The 16,394-nt window shown below is 38.4% G+C and overlaps 2 protein-coding genes across 3 annotated transcripts; both read right to left on the reverse strand.

Annotated features, from left to right (window-relative positions):
• Positions 1 to 6,612: 6,612 nt before the first annotated feature.
• Positions 6,613 to 7,224, reverse strand: LOC137941098 (histone H3.2). The gene has a single exon (XM_068786350.1). It carries the CDS (start codon positions 7,163 to 7,165, stop codon positions 6,755 to 6,757), a length of 411 nt encoding a protein of 136 aa, XP_068642451.1. The 5' UTR covers positions 7,166 to 7,224; the 3' UTR covers positions 6,613 to 6,754.
• A 2,199-nt stretch (positions 7,225 to 9,423) lies between these two features.
• Positions 9,424 to 13,481, reverse strand: LOC137942135 (uncharacterized). 2 transcript variants are annotated; one of them, XM_068787829.1, is made up of 5 exons: positions 12,748 to 13,481; positions 12,123 to 12,654; positions 11,069 to 11,352; positions 10,347 to 10,574; positions 9,424 to 10,229 (listed from the first exon to the last, which is right to left on the reverse strand). In XM_068787829.1, the coding sequence occupies exons 2-5, from the start codon at positions 12,532 to 12,534 to the stop codon at positions 9,756 to 9,758; spliced, it is 1,398 nt and encodes a 465-aa protein (XP_068643930.1). In that variant the 5' UTR covers positions 12,535 to 12,654; positions 12,748 to 13,481; the 3' UTR covers positions 9,424 to 9,755. The 2 variants fall into 2 exon arrangements, with proteins under 2 accessions (XP_068643930.1, XP_068643929.1); XM_068787828.1 differs by having other exon boundaries at positions 12,744 to 13,481.
• Between the last annotated feature and the right edge of the window lie 2,913 nt (positions 13,482 to 16,394).

Genomic DNA, 16,394 nt, shown 5'->3' on the forward strand with positions numbered 1-16,394 from the left:
CTCATCACTGCAACTTGAATAAAGTGGCAATCATCTTATATATGTTTGGTCCTCTCATGAAATATTATACTTCCCATAATGAATATAGTTGTCTGATTATCACAATACATGGTCATAGGATTGGCAACTTGTAGATTGAACTCTTGAACAACTTATCTCACCCACATCAACTCACTAATAGGATGAACCATATCTCTATACTCAACCTCTGTATTAGAGTAGGCCATACCGTTTTGCTTCTTGCTCTTCCAACTTATCAAATTTCCTCCTAAGAATATACAATAGCCACTGGTGGATTTTCTATCAAGTTTAGATCCACCATTATGAATTGGCTAAGCACACTAATAAAAAAAACATATCAGAATGAGTAAGTGTGGCATAAATTAGTTTCCCCATATATTGCTTTGTACTCAAGTTCATAATTACTTTCATCATGGAGGTCATAACCAACTCCATGTCTCTCCACTAGTTTTTCACCTAAGAGGCTATATTCTTATAACATATTTGTAGTATACTTCTTTTGTGTAAATACAAGGTCTACCTTGCTTCTAGCAAACTTCAATTCCAAGGAAATATTTTAACGAACTTATATCTTTGATCTTAGAATGTTAACAAGGTACTCATTTACCTCATCAATGCCCATTATATCACTTCCTAATAAAACAATATCACCTACATACACTAGTAATACTACAATCTGGTATGTCAGCTTCATAACAAAGAGATTGATCATAATGGCTTCGGGAGAATCCAATACCTCATTGAACTTCTCAAACGAAGCCCTAGGGCTCTTTTTAAGGCCATATATAGACTTCTTAAGTCTACACACCTTTCTAGTCTCCCTTTGACTAACATGCCCAGTAGGTTGTTTCATATAGACCTCTTCTTTTAAGTCACCATACAAGAAATCAGTTTTAATATCTAGTTGAAAGAGTGAGCAACCATAGTTAGTTGCAATAGACACTAGAATACGAATCGATGTCAGACTAGCTACTGGTGAGAAAGTCTAAAAAACGTTAATGTCATAGGCTAGCGTGTATCCTTTGGCAACCAACTTAGCTTTATATTTCTAAATGGAACCATCTTCTCTATACTTCAATGTATACTTAGTGTCACCTAACAATTGTAGCTCTGGAAGGCATATCAAGAAAACCCTATGTACCTTTGTCACAAATACCCTCCATTTCAACATCCATACCTTGTTTCCGCTGAAGAGATAAGAGAACATCCTACACAAAAGAAGAAATAATGCAAGAAGACAAGGACAAAGGAAATTGTTTGTACAATTTAGATAAATAATCAAAAGATACATAATTAGACATAGATATTGAGTAGACTTACAAAATACTTTTTGAATAGCAAGTGTAGATCAGTTATCTTTGGATCTTCATGTGAAGAGGATTCTGTAGTGGGCAGGAGAGAAAGAAGTTGGGCTTGGTACTTAGTGGCACGCCTTCGTTGATACACTTGCAAGGGTTTTTCTGCATAAGTAGCCTATGAGGGACTATGAACATCCTCCACAAGAATAGGAGCAACAATTTTTGGACTTGTGAAATGCAGAATAACATCCGTAGGAAATGAAGAAAAGAAAAGAACATCTTCAAAAAATATCACATCAATAGATACAAATACATTTGATTGCACGAGGAGATAGACTATTTGAAGAAGAACCAAATACATAGGTAAAACAGACAGGCAAAACGTGAGGGGATAGAAAAAACAAAATAGTAGATGTAATCAACACTTGCATAGGAATTTTACCCCAAAAGCTAATGAGGGCATCATGTTGATAAGAAAACAAGTAGTGAGTCTACACACAAGCAGTGAGTACACTCACTCCAATACGACTTGGGAATATTCATAAGAATAAAAGTTGTTCATGAAACTTCTAAGAGATTACGGTTTTTATATTTAGCTACTCCATTATATTATGGAGTAAATACACATGACGACTAATGAATGATGCCACTACTCTAACAGAAATTATCAAAAATTTACTCATAAATTTTAAACCGTTGTCAATGCTAAAAGTACGAAAAAAAAAACATCAAACTAAGTTTTGATTTCATTGTAAAAGTTTTTAAATATATCAAATACTTTAGATTTCTCCCGTAGGAGATACATCCAGGTAGTAGGATTAAAGTTATCAATAAATGAAATATAATAAATATAACAAAAGATTTTGGAAACAAGACAAGGCTCCCATACTTTTGAATGAACAACCTCAAACAAACTACTACTCTTTGTTTGTCTTAAAAGAAACGTAGTTCGATGAATTTTGCCCAATTGACATGAGTCATATTAAAATGATAGACTTGAAGGAAAATCAAGAAATAGTTGAACCGACTTTGTAGGGGAAGGATGTCCTAACTATAGGTGCCACTAGAAGGTCAAAACTACAACATGAAAAGCATGTGAAGGAGGTTGTGAATGGTCTTCCAGGTGATATAATTTGCCTCTCTCATGCACAGAACTAATCATTCTCCTCTTCTTGGGATCCTAAAACACATAATGAAATGGATAAAATGTTAGTGAATAATTCATAGATTTTGTAAGTTGATTTATTAACTGTTGGAAGATAGGGCCCAAGCTCACATGACCAAGGAAGGCCTACATATCCAAGTGTGTTGGAAGATGGTCCTAAGCCCATAAGACCAAGTGTGTTGGAAGATAGGCTCAAGGCCGACATATCAAGGAGATGGCCCATAGGCCCACATACAATGATGGTAGGATGGTAAATAAAGTGTCATCTCATAAAGATGACATTGATATAATTAGATTAAAGTTCAAGGGTCAAAACCCTAAACCCTAAACCCTAAGTTTAGGGGTATTATTGTAATATAGTAGTATTATTAATCTATAAATATAGCTTATGGGGGAGGGTTAGGAGATCCAAGTTCATAACTTCTTCTTCCTTTGGTTTTCTCCCAATGGCTCTCTCTCCCTTTTTCTCCATGAGCTAAATCCATGGAGTCCTGAAAATCAACATGGTATTAGAGCTTTGATTTTCAAGACTTGGAGTATGGTTTTTCAAGATTCCAGAAATAAATTAGTTTTCTTAGTGAAATTCGTGTTTTTATTTTAATGGTACTGGTTTTCTTTCTTCAGTTTGTTTCCTACTAGAGCCTGATGAGATCGAGGTCAATTTTTTTCCCTCCTTAATCTGCCGTTAGTGTTTTTAAACTACTACTTCCTGATCATCACCTCGATAAACCGCTTCATGTTGGTTTGTCGTGGAATGCCTTACCCTCTATTTAGCTTCTAGAATGCAGACGTGGGGGAAGAAGATGACTTAGGTTCTGTTTCTCGTGCAGAGATGAAAAATTATTTTTTTGTTGTTGTCTGGAAGGTTGCCATCCGACGACTCTCCGTTTATTTTCAGAAGGTCCCGATTGCTCTCTGTCTGGTCCAAAGGAGAAAATGCACCGAAGCCAGAGAGCAGCCTTGAGCGAGTTTTGGCGTCTCAACTCTCTGTTGTTCTGTTGAGCAACATCTCCAAACAGAAGCCATCGTCTGGGAATGCCTTACCCTCTGTTTAGCTTCTAGAATGCAGACGTGGGGGAAGAAGATGACTTAGGTTCTGTTTCTCGTGCAGAGATGAAAAATTATTTTTTTGTTGTTGTCTGGAAGGTTGCCATCCGACGACACTCCGTTTATTTTCAGAAGGTCTCGATTGCTCTCTGTTTGGTCCAAAGGAGAAAATTCACCGAAGCCAGAGAGCAGCCTTGAGCGAGTTTTGGCGTCTCAACTCTCTGTTATTCTGTTGAGCAACATCTCCAAACAGAAGCCATCGTCTGGGACATGTATATTTTCCTCTAGTTGAAAGATTGTTGTCGCCAACCAGTTTTGCGATCGGTCTCCTTCTCTGTCAATAACAACTCTGACCAAGTTCCAAACAGAGTTGACGTCTTTCCAGCAACAGAGAACTAACTTTCTTCATTGTCGATTGTTGCCTTCAACAGCATGAAGGATCTTCTTCATTGGCGTCGACAACAGGATATCCTTGGTACACTCTCGAAAAGTTTCCTTCCTCTGCATTTCCATATTTGGACGTCGCTTCAACAGCAACACCAGCGCACTGTTCGACGCCGAGAGGAAGAAGAAGGAATTGTTGCCTTCTCCACTGTTGTTGCCTATTAAATCTGCTGGTTCATCCGAGTTATTTTGGCAGATCTTTTATTTTTGGATATTGTTGATCCTTCGCAGGTTATTTTTGAAAACTTTCTGATTACCGCGATTATACATATCTGCATCTCTGGTTTTCCAATCTCTTCGGTGCTAGGAAGAAGACACTGTAGAAAAATTATATGTTTCCTAAGTTAGGAAACCAGAATGAACCAGTGTGGGTTCAACGTAGCCCGCGCCCGATCCGGTCCAACTTAGACCGGTCGCGTTTCCATGTCAAACCAGCAACCAGTATTCCGAGTTAACTCGGACCATCTCAGACTGAGTCAACTCAATCCGGGTCAATCTGACTTAGCCCACTTATTTTTTGCCTCAGTATATGTGCCCAAGTTTTATACATATTTCGGCGCAACTCGGTAAATTTTTCTCTGGCTCGATTATTATTTTGAACAATTGATAGATTATTCCTTGGTCAACATATTATTTGCCTTAGATTATTTTATGGGTCAATTTTACAAAGATTATTTTGGTTCGTGTTATATAGGCCCAAGACCATTACAATTGCTGCTATTGTGTCTCTTTGGATGAGATGTTATTATTGAAGGTGAGGTGATTTCAATATCTTTCCTCATACCATAATTTATTTGACTCTCAAAAATATTGCAGTTGGGACACTATGAGAGTCGGTGCCCGGATTTGGACACCATCATTTATTTTTTACTTTAAAAAATATTATGGTTGGGACATCATTAGTGTTGGTACCCGAATTGGGACACCATGATGGATGAGTTTATTACAACATATCATTTTATTTCCCCCCATTAATGTCTTTTATTACTCCTCCCGCTTGAGAGATGTTGTCCTATGGAGGGACATAGTGATGGAGGAGTTTTTTTTTTACCCTTCAATGTATAGACCCACTACCTACATTAATAGGAGTAGCACTACCTACAGAAGATAGGAGTTTTTTTAACATCTAGCATAAATTATTTGACTGGATTAAAGAGCAATGTCATAAGACTTGAAGTGATGCTACTCTCATTTTTTTTTATGTCAGCTAGACCTCATGAACGAGAGCACCAGTGTAAGGGGGAGTGTTATAAGGTATGGAGGATTGGCATTTTATATAATAAAAAAAAAATTATACATCATTTACAGCAAGCTAGGAGTTCATAATGTTCTCTCACCCGCAGCTTGAGGGGGAGTGTTGTTAGATAGGGCCCAAGCCCACACAACCAAGGAAGGCCCACATATCCAAGTGTGTTGGAAGATGGGCTCAAGCTCACAGATCAAGGAGAAGACTCATAGGCCCACATACAATGATGGCAGGATGGTAAATAAAGTGTCATCTCATAGAAATTGCATTTATGTAATTAGATTAAAGTTTCAGGGTTAAAACTCTAAAGCTTAAACCCTAAGTTCAAGGGTATTATTTTAATACAGTAGTTTCATCAATCTATAAATAGAGTTTCAGGGAGAGGGTTAGGACATCAAATCCATAACCTCTTCTTCCTCTGGTTTTCTCCCAATGGGGTCTCTCTCCCTTTTTTTCCATAAGTTAAATCCATGGAGTCTCTAAAATCAACATTAACAATAAATTAAGCGGGAAGTTAGGTACAAAAAATACAAATTGAGGTGACATGAGTAGAGAGAGGAAAATATTGTCCACTCCCTAAACTAAAGACATTGACCAATCATTGAGTATCACTTGTTTAACAATTGAAGACTCCTTTGTTGATTTTCAGGACTTCATGGATTTAGCTCATGGAGAAAAAGAGAAACACCCATTGGGAGAAAACAAAAGGAAGAAAAAGGGTTATGGACTTGAGTCCTAACCTTCCCCTGAAGCTTAATTTATAAATTAATAAAACTATAATATTATAATTATACCCCTAAAACTCAAACTAATTATATCAATGTCATCTCTATAAGATGACTTTTTATTTACCATCCTACCATCACTATATGGACCTATGGGCATTCTCCATGATCTGTGGATCGTGAACCTATCTTCTAACACACTTGGATGTGTCGGTCTTTCTTGGTCATGTGGGTTTGGGCCCATCTTCCAACAAAAATTAGTAAATAAGGGTGATATGCCTAACATATTAGTGGATCCTAAGTCAAAAACCTAGGTGGATGAGGGTCGCATGTGTAAAGCTAACATACCAGAACTGGTAAGGGTAGCAATAAGAAGTGTAAGCTGAGTTACATATGTTGAGCAGAAGGATGTAGTGGTCAACTGAGCAACACGCTAGGCAAACTAGTGTAATTCATCAAGTGCACCAAGTAGAATACCTTCCACATAAACAATAGAGGCCCCAATGCTATCATAAACCAAGGAATTTGCGAACTTTAGGAACGTTGTCAGAAATCCTCTTTATTTGGCATTATCTTGGAAGGACTCGTCTATACCGCAATTTTAGCTTTGCAAACAAAGGAAAACGTTAAAGCAATTTTAAAAACGTAAAGAATGAAAAATCATGATAGAACAATGGGAAACAAGTTTTGGTATTAGATTGCAAAATTCAAAAGACAATTTACAGAAACTATGTCAACACTAGAGAAAGCTGTGGGAAACAAACACGAGATACATCAAGAAGAACAAGAAAGCCAACTAAAAGACTGCTTAAGCCCTCTCGCCACGGATCCTACGAGCAAGCTGGATATCTTTGGGCATTATTGTAACCCTCTTGGCATGGATTGCACACAAATTGGTGTCCTCAAATAGTCCAACGAGATAGGCTTCAGCGGCCTCCTGCAAAGCTGCCACTGCGCTACTTTGGAACCTCAGGTCAGTCTTGAAATCCTGAGCAATCTCACGAACCAGGCGCTGGAAGGGAAGCTTCCTGATGAGGAGCTCCGTGCTCTTCTGGTATTTCCTGATCTCCCTGAGAGCCACTGTACCGGGCCTGAAACGATGTGGCTTCTTAACACCGCCGGTCGCCGGAGCCGACTTACGAGCGGCCTTAGTCGCCAGCTGCTTCCGTGGAGCCTTACCTCCAGTCGACTTTCTCGCTGTCTGCTTAGTACGAGCCATCGGATCTCCTACAAAGGTGCTTTCAAGTTTCAAAGGCAAATGCTCTTGCGAACGGAGACGATCTTTCGCAATGCAATAGCGCCAGCTCTTGCGAACATTTATAAACAAAAGAAGGCGGGTTAATTTGAATTTCGTCAGGAGAGCGAATCTCGGGCCGCTCGATTAAAAACCGAGATCGAGATAGGAACGGTAGCGATGTGTAAAAGAAGACGGACGCGGATCGCTATCCGTGCAGAGGAGGTTTCCACCGACTTTTCGCGTTTTCCTCTCACAACACGCGAAGCGGAACTTGTGACTCTTGTTTCCTGGGTTCGGACTTATGTAATAACTTGAACATGTTTTTACCACAAAAAAGAAAAAGAAAAAAATTGTATACAAACATGTGGATTTAGCTTATGAAAAAGATGACAAAATAATCTTCAAAGGGTAAAAAACAAGAAAACATAGAGATGACATAGGAAATAAGAAATTGTAGTGGAGAATAATCAAAATGAAATGAAAATTAATAAACCCTCTTCAAATGACAAAGGTGGTTCTAGCTCTGATCTTCCAATTGATGACTACTTAGATGAGTTAGATCTCCTTGATGATTCCTTATTTGATTATATGTCTTTTGAATTTTCTAATTAGTTTGAGAATATGGACTATGATCACTTGGGTGAACTTTTTGAATTAGACAATCGAGTATTTAATATTCCTCAAAACTAGAATGTGAGTAGCTCAAATTTATTTTGACCTCACAATTGACATGGTCTAGATTGAGATACCCTTTCAAGGTTATTCTGATACATGAAGTCAAAAAGTTGGTATTTCAACTTAGAATCGTAAGTGGGAAAAGAGAGTCTTTCATAGCTACACAGAGAGAGAGTCCTCCCTCTCCTCTCCCTCTCGACCTTCGTGGCGGAGCACAGGAGGTCGAACATCTATTGTAGAGCTTCTCGGCCTCCCTCTCAGTGTACCGTCGGAGTGCCGCCTCTGTCGGCGTTGCCCGCTGGCTCGTCGCTGAGGAAGACGACGATGGTTTAATTTTTCTTAAGTTAGGAAAATTACTGGCTCGCTGCTGAGGAAGACGACGATGGTTTAATTTTTCTTAAGTTAGGAAAATTAAATTATCGTCATAAAAATCATTAATTTATAAAAATAATTATTTTTATTTATTTAATATATTTATTTTATAATTATTATATTAAAATAGTGATTTAATAGTCATAATTAAAATATTGTTAAAATAAATATTTGATAAATTATTTTGGCATAATTATCCGATTGCTATAGTTAATTAAACCAATGGTTTTAAATTTTTTGATAATATATTATTAATTAATAATACATAAAATATATTATGTACAAATATATAATGTGTTAAAGTTATGATTAGATCAATTTTTTCTCTTAAAATATTTATTTTTAGGTTAAAGTATATCATATGTTATTAATAAATTAATAACTCGACGTATTACTTTCATTTTTGTTATTTATAACGTTATTTATTTATTATTTATAATTAATCATGTGCATATTTCATTGGCTCATGTAATTATCATATTAATGCACAATAAAATATCTAATTCAATTAATATATATATATATATATATTAATATATTTAATTATACATTAAATAACTTATTCATGTAATAATGGTTGTTTTACCTAATTTGAGGTTTAAGGATTATGTTGTAATTAAGTGTATTGTAAGGGTTTAGGGATTCTCTTAATTGTTTATGTTTTTCTCATATTAGGGCACTAATATTGGAAACTGTTTTCCAGTGCACATGAAGTCGTCAACACTAACACTAAATGCGAAGATGATCTTCATGTACATGACTAACATAAGACATGAACTTGAACTTCAAAAATCCATTTGGGAGACTAACCCCCCCTAAATTTGCTTGGTACAAGCAAAATAAACTGACTTTCTCATTAGTTTCACCTAAATAGTGGAGACTAATGAGTCACTAAAACTTGGTGAAGCTCATGAAAGACATTTATGTTAAGCTAACCTACATTGTAGAATCAAGGCACTTATATTCCGGCTCTTTACTAAGATCTTCAGGATGACATCTCATGGCAATTGAATCAATCAAGGTTCATAAGGAGATACACTTGAGAATTTGATTTGACACCAAGCTAAGTTCTATGGTTTATTCATTCCCATCCTTGACTTTTGTTCTAGACATTAGAAATAAATGTCTAGTTGGCTATGGTAATTCAATGAGAGATTTGAATTCACTTAATACAATCCTAGTTTGTTTACCTATACAAAATTAGAACTTAGTATTTGCCCTTCATAGAAATACAAAACACGTGAAGGTACATAATTTAGCACAAAGCATTTGAGACTCTCAACCAAACTCAATATGAACAAACATGTAACACTTTGGCTAATCTACTTGATTTTTACCCATTTTCAGGTTCCAGTGGAAGGAGTAGGTCCAATCGAACCCGATTCAATTAGTTGGACCAGTCCAAATCCGATCATACTGGTTCTCGAACCCAAAAGCCATCAGCCAACAACTGTAGAAACAAGAACCTTTAAAACGGATATCTGTACATGAAATTGCTCCATGTGTTCTCATCGGCTGAAATCACTCAGACCCAGTTACTTCCCTGTGAAAACTCATGAAACCTGAAAGACATCTGCCCTGCAGTATCTCGGTCGAGTCTAGGCCTGCTTTCATCAACCACACCCCTGCCGACGGTTGAATATTCCGTTGTCTGAGCCATCGGTATTACACTCGTGGGCACAAGTGAAGGAGCCTGACTTCTCGTAATCACTTCGTTGTGGGCAGCGATACCCCTGTCCCACATGAGAATGTGGAGATGTATTGGCCGGAGAGCATGTCTGTGTAGCGAGAGCTTTTGGCTGAGGGAGACGGTGTCATAGCATCGTATGGCACCTGTGGGAGAAACCATCCATGGAAGAACCTTTTCGTTAGAGACTCGAGAGATTATCAAGAGCTTGGACGATCGTACTGCTTCTCTGTACAATTCACCCAGACCAGATCGAGATGAAGCAGCTTCATCGTCGTCGTCATCTTTTACAGAAGATATGTAGATAAACCCCTGAGGAATTCCAAAATGCATGCTAGAAAGTTATTTCAAATATGGTTATGATCTAATCTTGATAGTGGCCTCTTTATCATTTTTTTTCTTTCCGCATTTTAGATTGCCAGAAAATACCTCTTCGGTTCGACTAATGGCGAAACCAAGCCTTGAATCGCTTTCCTTTACTTTGATCTCTATGGGAATTTCTCCAGCAACGGGGGCGTACCAGAGACGAACAGCTCTCACAACTCCAATGTCAACTCCGTGATAATCTTCGAAGCCATAAAGACTTGCATTCGCCAGGTTGGAGAGATCAGACAGGGATCCTGCATTGACGGTCGCAGACGCTGTTTCTCCTGATATCTGCAACACAAAAATAAATTGTTCAAATGGTGATATATCTAAATGTTAGCAATGAGGCTAGTACTCCTCCAATCATACAGACCCATAATAAAATTAGGGGAAATTAGAATATTTAGTGAAATGAATCCATGAATCCACAGTTCAGTTATTTCCCAAGATTCACCCATGATATCTGAAAAGAAAAAGGAATTAACAAATCCAGTTACCTCCACATGTTTGAAGTAAATTTTAATTCTCATATTAAACCTAGACAAATTAATTTTAATCAAATGGAGAAATGTGTCGTATTCATCCTTTTCAAGTATTCATTCTCTCCGTGTGTTTTACCCTATACTAGAAGATGTGTACTTCCATTTTCTTTGAAATGTAAAGATTGAGACTTGAAAGGTTTATCAGTTTATATTATGAACAGCTCAGAGATTAGTCCAAAATCTATCCTCGAGGCATAAGAATGGAAACTTCTGGTTGATAAGGTAAGGGCCCAATGAGCTCACCTTGGTAAGTAGGGCGTCTGTCTGTATGTTCATGAAGATGATGGGCACGCCGGACGCTTGAGATGCATCAAGCCAAGCGTTTGCCCTTGCCAAAGTATCCTCCAGGTCATTATATCGGTAGGCAACTCCATGGGACGCCTTTGGAAGGAATAGCAGGGAAAGGAAGCAACTTGAGTTAGGGACGGGTAACATCTCCTTCATCTTCTTCTCCCATGGATATGATACGTAGCCATCGTGAAGCTGCGCTTTGCTAAGAGCGCAAACGACCCTGGAACTCCTTGAACCTATTATTTTCAATCCAAACAAAAAATGACTAAGTAGAATCCACATCATAACAAAAATAAGAAAAGTCTGTTTGATTAGCTTTTTACTGTATCATTACAGACGATACGATCAGGTGTGAAAGGTACACAGAAAAGATGATGGTAGTGATGTAGATGGACGGCGACGACAGAGGTAGTGGTGTAGATGGTAAGCCGCCCTTTCCCTTAGTCTACCGACAACCTCTTCATTCCAGAGCGCAGTAGCTCATCATGGCGTTGAGGCGGCCACCGACCCCTTGAGAGTCATGTCAACGGAGAGACCTGGCCCCCAAGAACGACCCCTTTTAGGTTGGAGCAATATTGGACTTTTTATAACAGCTAATCGAGCTTGCTTAACTCTGGAATCTTTTTGCAAAAAGCTTCTAGGAATAAATGCTCTCCACCAACAGCGAAAAAGACTATTATCTTACAAAATTACAGTCGAAGGGAGCCGTCCCCAAGGGACAGATCTTAGAACCTCAAGTCTAAACCCTAAACCTCATCCATGGTTTTACAAATTATTTTGATACTATAGAATCTTAGATTATCGACTGAATATATCTTGCCATTACCTAAAAAACGAAGAAGAACAGGTAGGAAACATTGAATAGCCCAAGCTCAAACTGTAAACGCTGCCGAGACACCAAATGCTAGCCAACGGGCCAGCAGAGGAATTGGGAGAAAAATCAAAATCTGGATTCAGATCGACACGCGGAAATGCTAAAAAGACTAGGGAGGAAGGGTCGTTGTACCTTGAAGAGCGACGCACTCGCCCTCAGTTCGGTCTACAAGACCAAAGGCGTAGTTGGGGTCGTGGATCGACCGCAAAGTATACTGTTTCCGGCCGGCGGATTCGTACGGCACGATGCAGGCCTGCAGCTCCACGAACTCATCTCGACCGCGTCGGACTCGAACCTTTATCGATGTCTCGTTTCTTCTGAAGGAACTGTGGAGTAGCTTCTGCACTCCGCTTTTCCCGTTCTTAAACGGTGATCGGATGTGTGGGGAATTGCCGATCTTGAGCTCCTCCACTATGTCACCTGTTTGGAGCATTTCGCCATTCCACTCGTCGGCTTTTGAGCTCCCAGTAAAACACTCGATGGCAACCACCGGAACTCCTTTTGATTCTCGAGCTTCTAAGGAATAGGATCGATCCATTGGCATGTTTGGAGAATTTCCCTCAGAGTTTTAACTTGAACATATATTTCATTGAGGTACGAGACCGCATAATTCTCCAAGAATCAAAATTATCAATCAATAGCTGTGAAATTCATGATTTCTCCTCTGCAAAACAGAACCCACATAAATTTAGGATCTAAAAAACAACGGCTAGCTGCTTCATGATTTCTAAGAGAAAAAGATAGATTACTTACGGACATAGTATTTGTCTTCATCCTCGTTTAGTTGAAGTTGTTTTTCTCTTAAAATCCTGCAGAATCTCTAGACGTGCTCCGCTGGCTATATTCCGGCAACTGCTTCTAGATGGAGGCAGTCAAGAAATAGACGAGAGAGGAAGTTTCCCTACTGGTGTCATGTTTACCGTGGGAACTAGGAAGTTTCCGGACTCGTAACTTCTCAAAAGTTTGGGGAGAGGACGAGATCTCCTTCGATATGTAACGAGTTGTGAAAAAAAGGGCGAGAGTCTCGGGCTGATCCCAGAAAGTCTCAAACTACTCTCCCACAAAGAAAAACACATAAGAGGTCAATCGTCGCACAACAAAATTTCAGCAAAAGGATTCTTTACTCCTTGCAACGGTTCAACACCAGACATCCAGAGCAGAGATTTGACAACAAAGACGATCGGGTCTGGTTTTATCGCAATCATGTAGGAGGAGAAAAGAGGAGGTGAAAGGAAAGGGCAATAGATTGAAGAAAAGGGGGAATTTAATAATACAAATGGGAGGGGATTGCAGGAAGAGTCGAGCTTTGAAAAGTTAACGAAACAGCACGCGCGTTCAAAGAAAACGAGAGAGATGAGAGCATCTCCTCCACACGCCAGCCTTGGGTTCCTTGAACAGTCCCAAAAGCCATGAACAGCCAATCAACCCACAACCAACATTAATCTTAAATTCCTTTTCCTCGACACCTGTTAGCAAAAACAAAAAAGTCTTCCCAGTGACTTTCGGCCTTCGTTGGCTTACGGAAGGGAGGAGAATATACTTGTCTTGTCGCGAAAACAATGGAAATGAGAAACTGAAAATTAAGAAATCGAAGAATCTGGAACGATCGATTTGAATAGTTGAAAAACCTGGGGACAAAAAAAACTAGATTCCTCCTTTCAATTGCGCAGCCACCATACCCTTACCTGGAACTCATTCGTGTTTTTTACAATTTCAAGTTCTTTGGTATGAAAACTCTATAGATATGAGGTGTGACAGAGCCATGTAACAAATTCCATCACGGAATATGTTGGGGAGGAAGGTCACAATACCACTCTCCAAGGTTAAAAGTCTAAGTATTATCGAGTTTAAACAAAGTGATGTCAAACCGTCTCAATCATTACCTTCAACTCGTACATAAGAAATATATAACCCCAATATATATCGACTTATGGCAAAAGTTGGGTGCAATTTTGTTGACGGTAAATTTTACGAAACAACCCCAATTAGCGGTTTGACATTAACACCAACTCTAAAGGAATTGAAAAGAAATGGTATATCATTTTGCATGATCGACATGGTATAGGATTTGAGGTACAAGAACCTATTTGAATTTATGGGAAAGTAGCGACTATACACCTAGCGTCTGTTAAAAGGCGCACACATAAAAAGAATGGCGATTCTTTTCACAAAATCTCGGGGTTTGACATTTGATCAAATTCGCATTTCATAAACATGTCTTTCAGTCTTTACACAACTAAGTGATGGGAGCTCACTCAAACAACTCTGCTGTCACAAAAATTGTGTTCCAAAGATTAGGAGATGTAAAAATTCTCGGCCACCGAGTGGCTGTGAAGAGAAGCAAAATGTTTCAACGACCCAAAAGGCCGTTTTTCAACGTTTGAAAAAAGGATAGTCAAGTTAAGAGCAAATAAAGCTAGCGATAAGAAAGACTATCTTCTAAAGACTAGGGAGCCCAAAAGACTTTGGCCTAGAGGAAGAAATAAACATGTGGAAGAAGAAGGGATCTCAAAGTTTGGTACCGTCAAGGATGAAGCAGAGGATCAAACTCAAAGTAAATGTAAGCAGCCATTGGTAGTCAAACCATGGATCTTGATTATCACCAATCTACCAAAAAAAAGGGAACAACCGAAGCAGTTGCATTGGTTAACCGCACTTCAGGGAAACAAAGACCAAAGTTGTCTTTAGAACCAAAATGCAAGCTTCAAAGAAACTTGGGAACAAATCTCCTTCATAACTTTTTTAAGCTTCAAGCATAACAAGGCAAAAAGTTCTCCTTAAATAAAAAATCCAAGTTTCAAGGAAACTTGGGGGAAAATCTCCTTTAAAAATTTCAAGTTTCTAGAAAATCTAGTGGTTTGTCCTTCAAACCTAAGATTCAAGCAACTTGCAAGGTGAAAAACCATCTTCAAAATTCTAAACTTCAAATGAGTAGGGGCAAAATTCTTCCAAGTATTGGAGTTCTTTGAGAACTTTGACCTCTGAATAAATTCATGGGCAAGAAATTACCTCACAATTGGAAAAGCTTGCAATAAGTTTCAACACAATTTGTCATGTTGTTCAATGGCACCATATCAAGTTTTGGCTAAACCTCCTCATAGTTAGAAAAAGCCATAATGAATTTGGCCTAAATCCATCACGTTTTTCTTTTACAATTTTTTTTTTTTTTTACGAAACCACATTACAACTAGAAAAGTTTCAATTGAACCACATCGATGTTAGAAAAAGCTTAAAATAAGTTTTCACATAATCTATCATACTACTCAGGGACAGCCAAAACCAGTTTTGGCTAAAAAACCTTGCAAGTGGAAACCTCACAACAAGTTTTAGCTAAATCTTTGTTTTCATCAGTGACACCAAAAATAAATTTCCACAAAACCTTCTCGTGATTGGAAAGGCGTCAACAAATTTTGGCAAAATTTATCATTCTGCTCAATAGTAATCTTGAACAAACTTGGCGTGAACAATATAGTTAAACTTTGACACAAATCAGTCTCCCAATAAGTGAGAGGCAAATAACAAGTTCCTCTAACATGGTGATCTCCAATCCAAGACAAGTTGAGCCAAGTTTTTGAAACTACGAACTTAGCAAAAATAGGCTTGAATCCAACAAGAACATCAAATAGTAATCAATGCTCAACGTTGAAACAAATCAGTGCCCCAATGACCTTCAATCCTAAATGGACTCAAGCACAAAAATCTCGAACAAGACTAGGCCGTAGAAGTAACAAAGGGTGGAGAACTCTCATGGACGCTTTCAATAACTTCAAACAGCATAGGGTGCAACAACCTCAACCAGACCAGTCATAACAATAACAATCTCAAAATGTAGCAAGAACATCAAACAATTCCCAGTGTGCAACCTCGAACAAGTTGTGTGAGCAATGCGGTCAAACCTTGATGCAAATTGGTGCCCCACCTACCTTCAATCCTGAATGAATTTAAAAATGATCACATTTTTTTGTCAGTCATTATCTGATGAAGCACAAAGAGTCTTCACGAATACATTCGATGAACCACAAGTTCAAAAAACTATTGACGTGAACAAGGATCAACAAAGAATTATAAATAACAACAAGTGTTGCAACCTTCAACAACTTCAAATGGTCTTGGATGCAATGACCTCAAACAGGCTTGAAACTTTCATCATAGTGAGTCAACAACATTCCATCCCTCCCATAAAATTAGCAGCACCCACGAAACTTGGCGACAATCGTGAACCAACAAGCAAGAAGTTACGATCTCGGTGAGGAACAATGAACAACAATAAGGGGTTCTTAAAGTAGCAATAGCCATGAATGAACAAGCAACACTCACAGTCTCTACAACGAACTATGAATAACAACAAATGGTTGTATGTAATACATAACTTCAGTGTGAATCGATAGTCATCTACTCTCTTCA

The sequence above is a fragment of the Aristolochia californica genome, unplaced genomic scaffold (assembly GCF_029961685.1).
Source record: "Aristolochia californica isolate CCGP_79_NKW_82.1479 unplaced genomic scaffold, dmAriCali1.0.hap1 SCAF_9, whole genome shotgun sequence".
Classification (NCBI taxonomy): domain Eukaryota; kingdom Viridiplantae; phylum Streptophyta; class Magnoliopsida; order Piperales; family Aristolochiaceae; genus Aristolochia; species Aristolochia californica.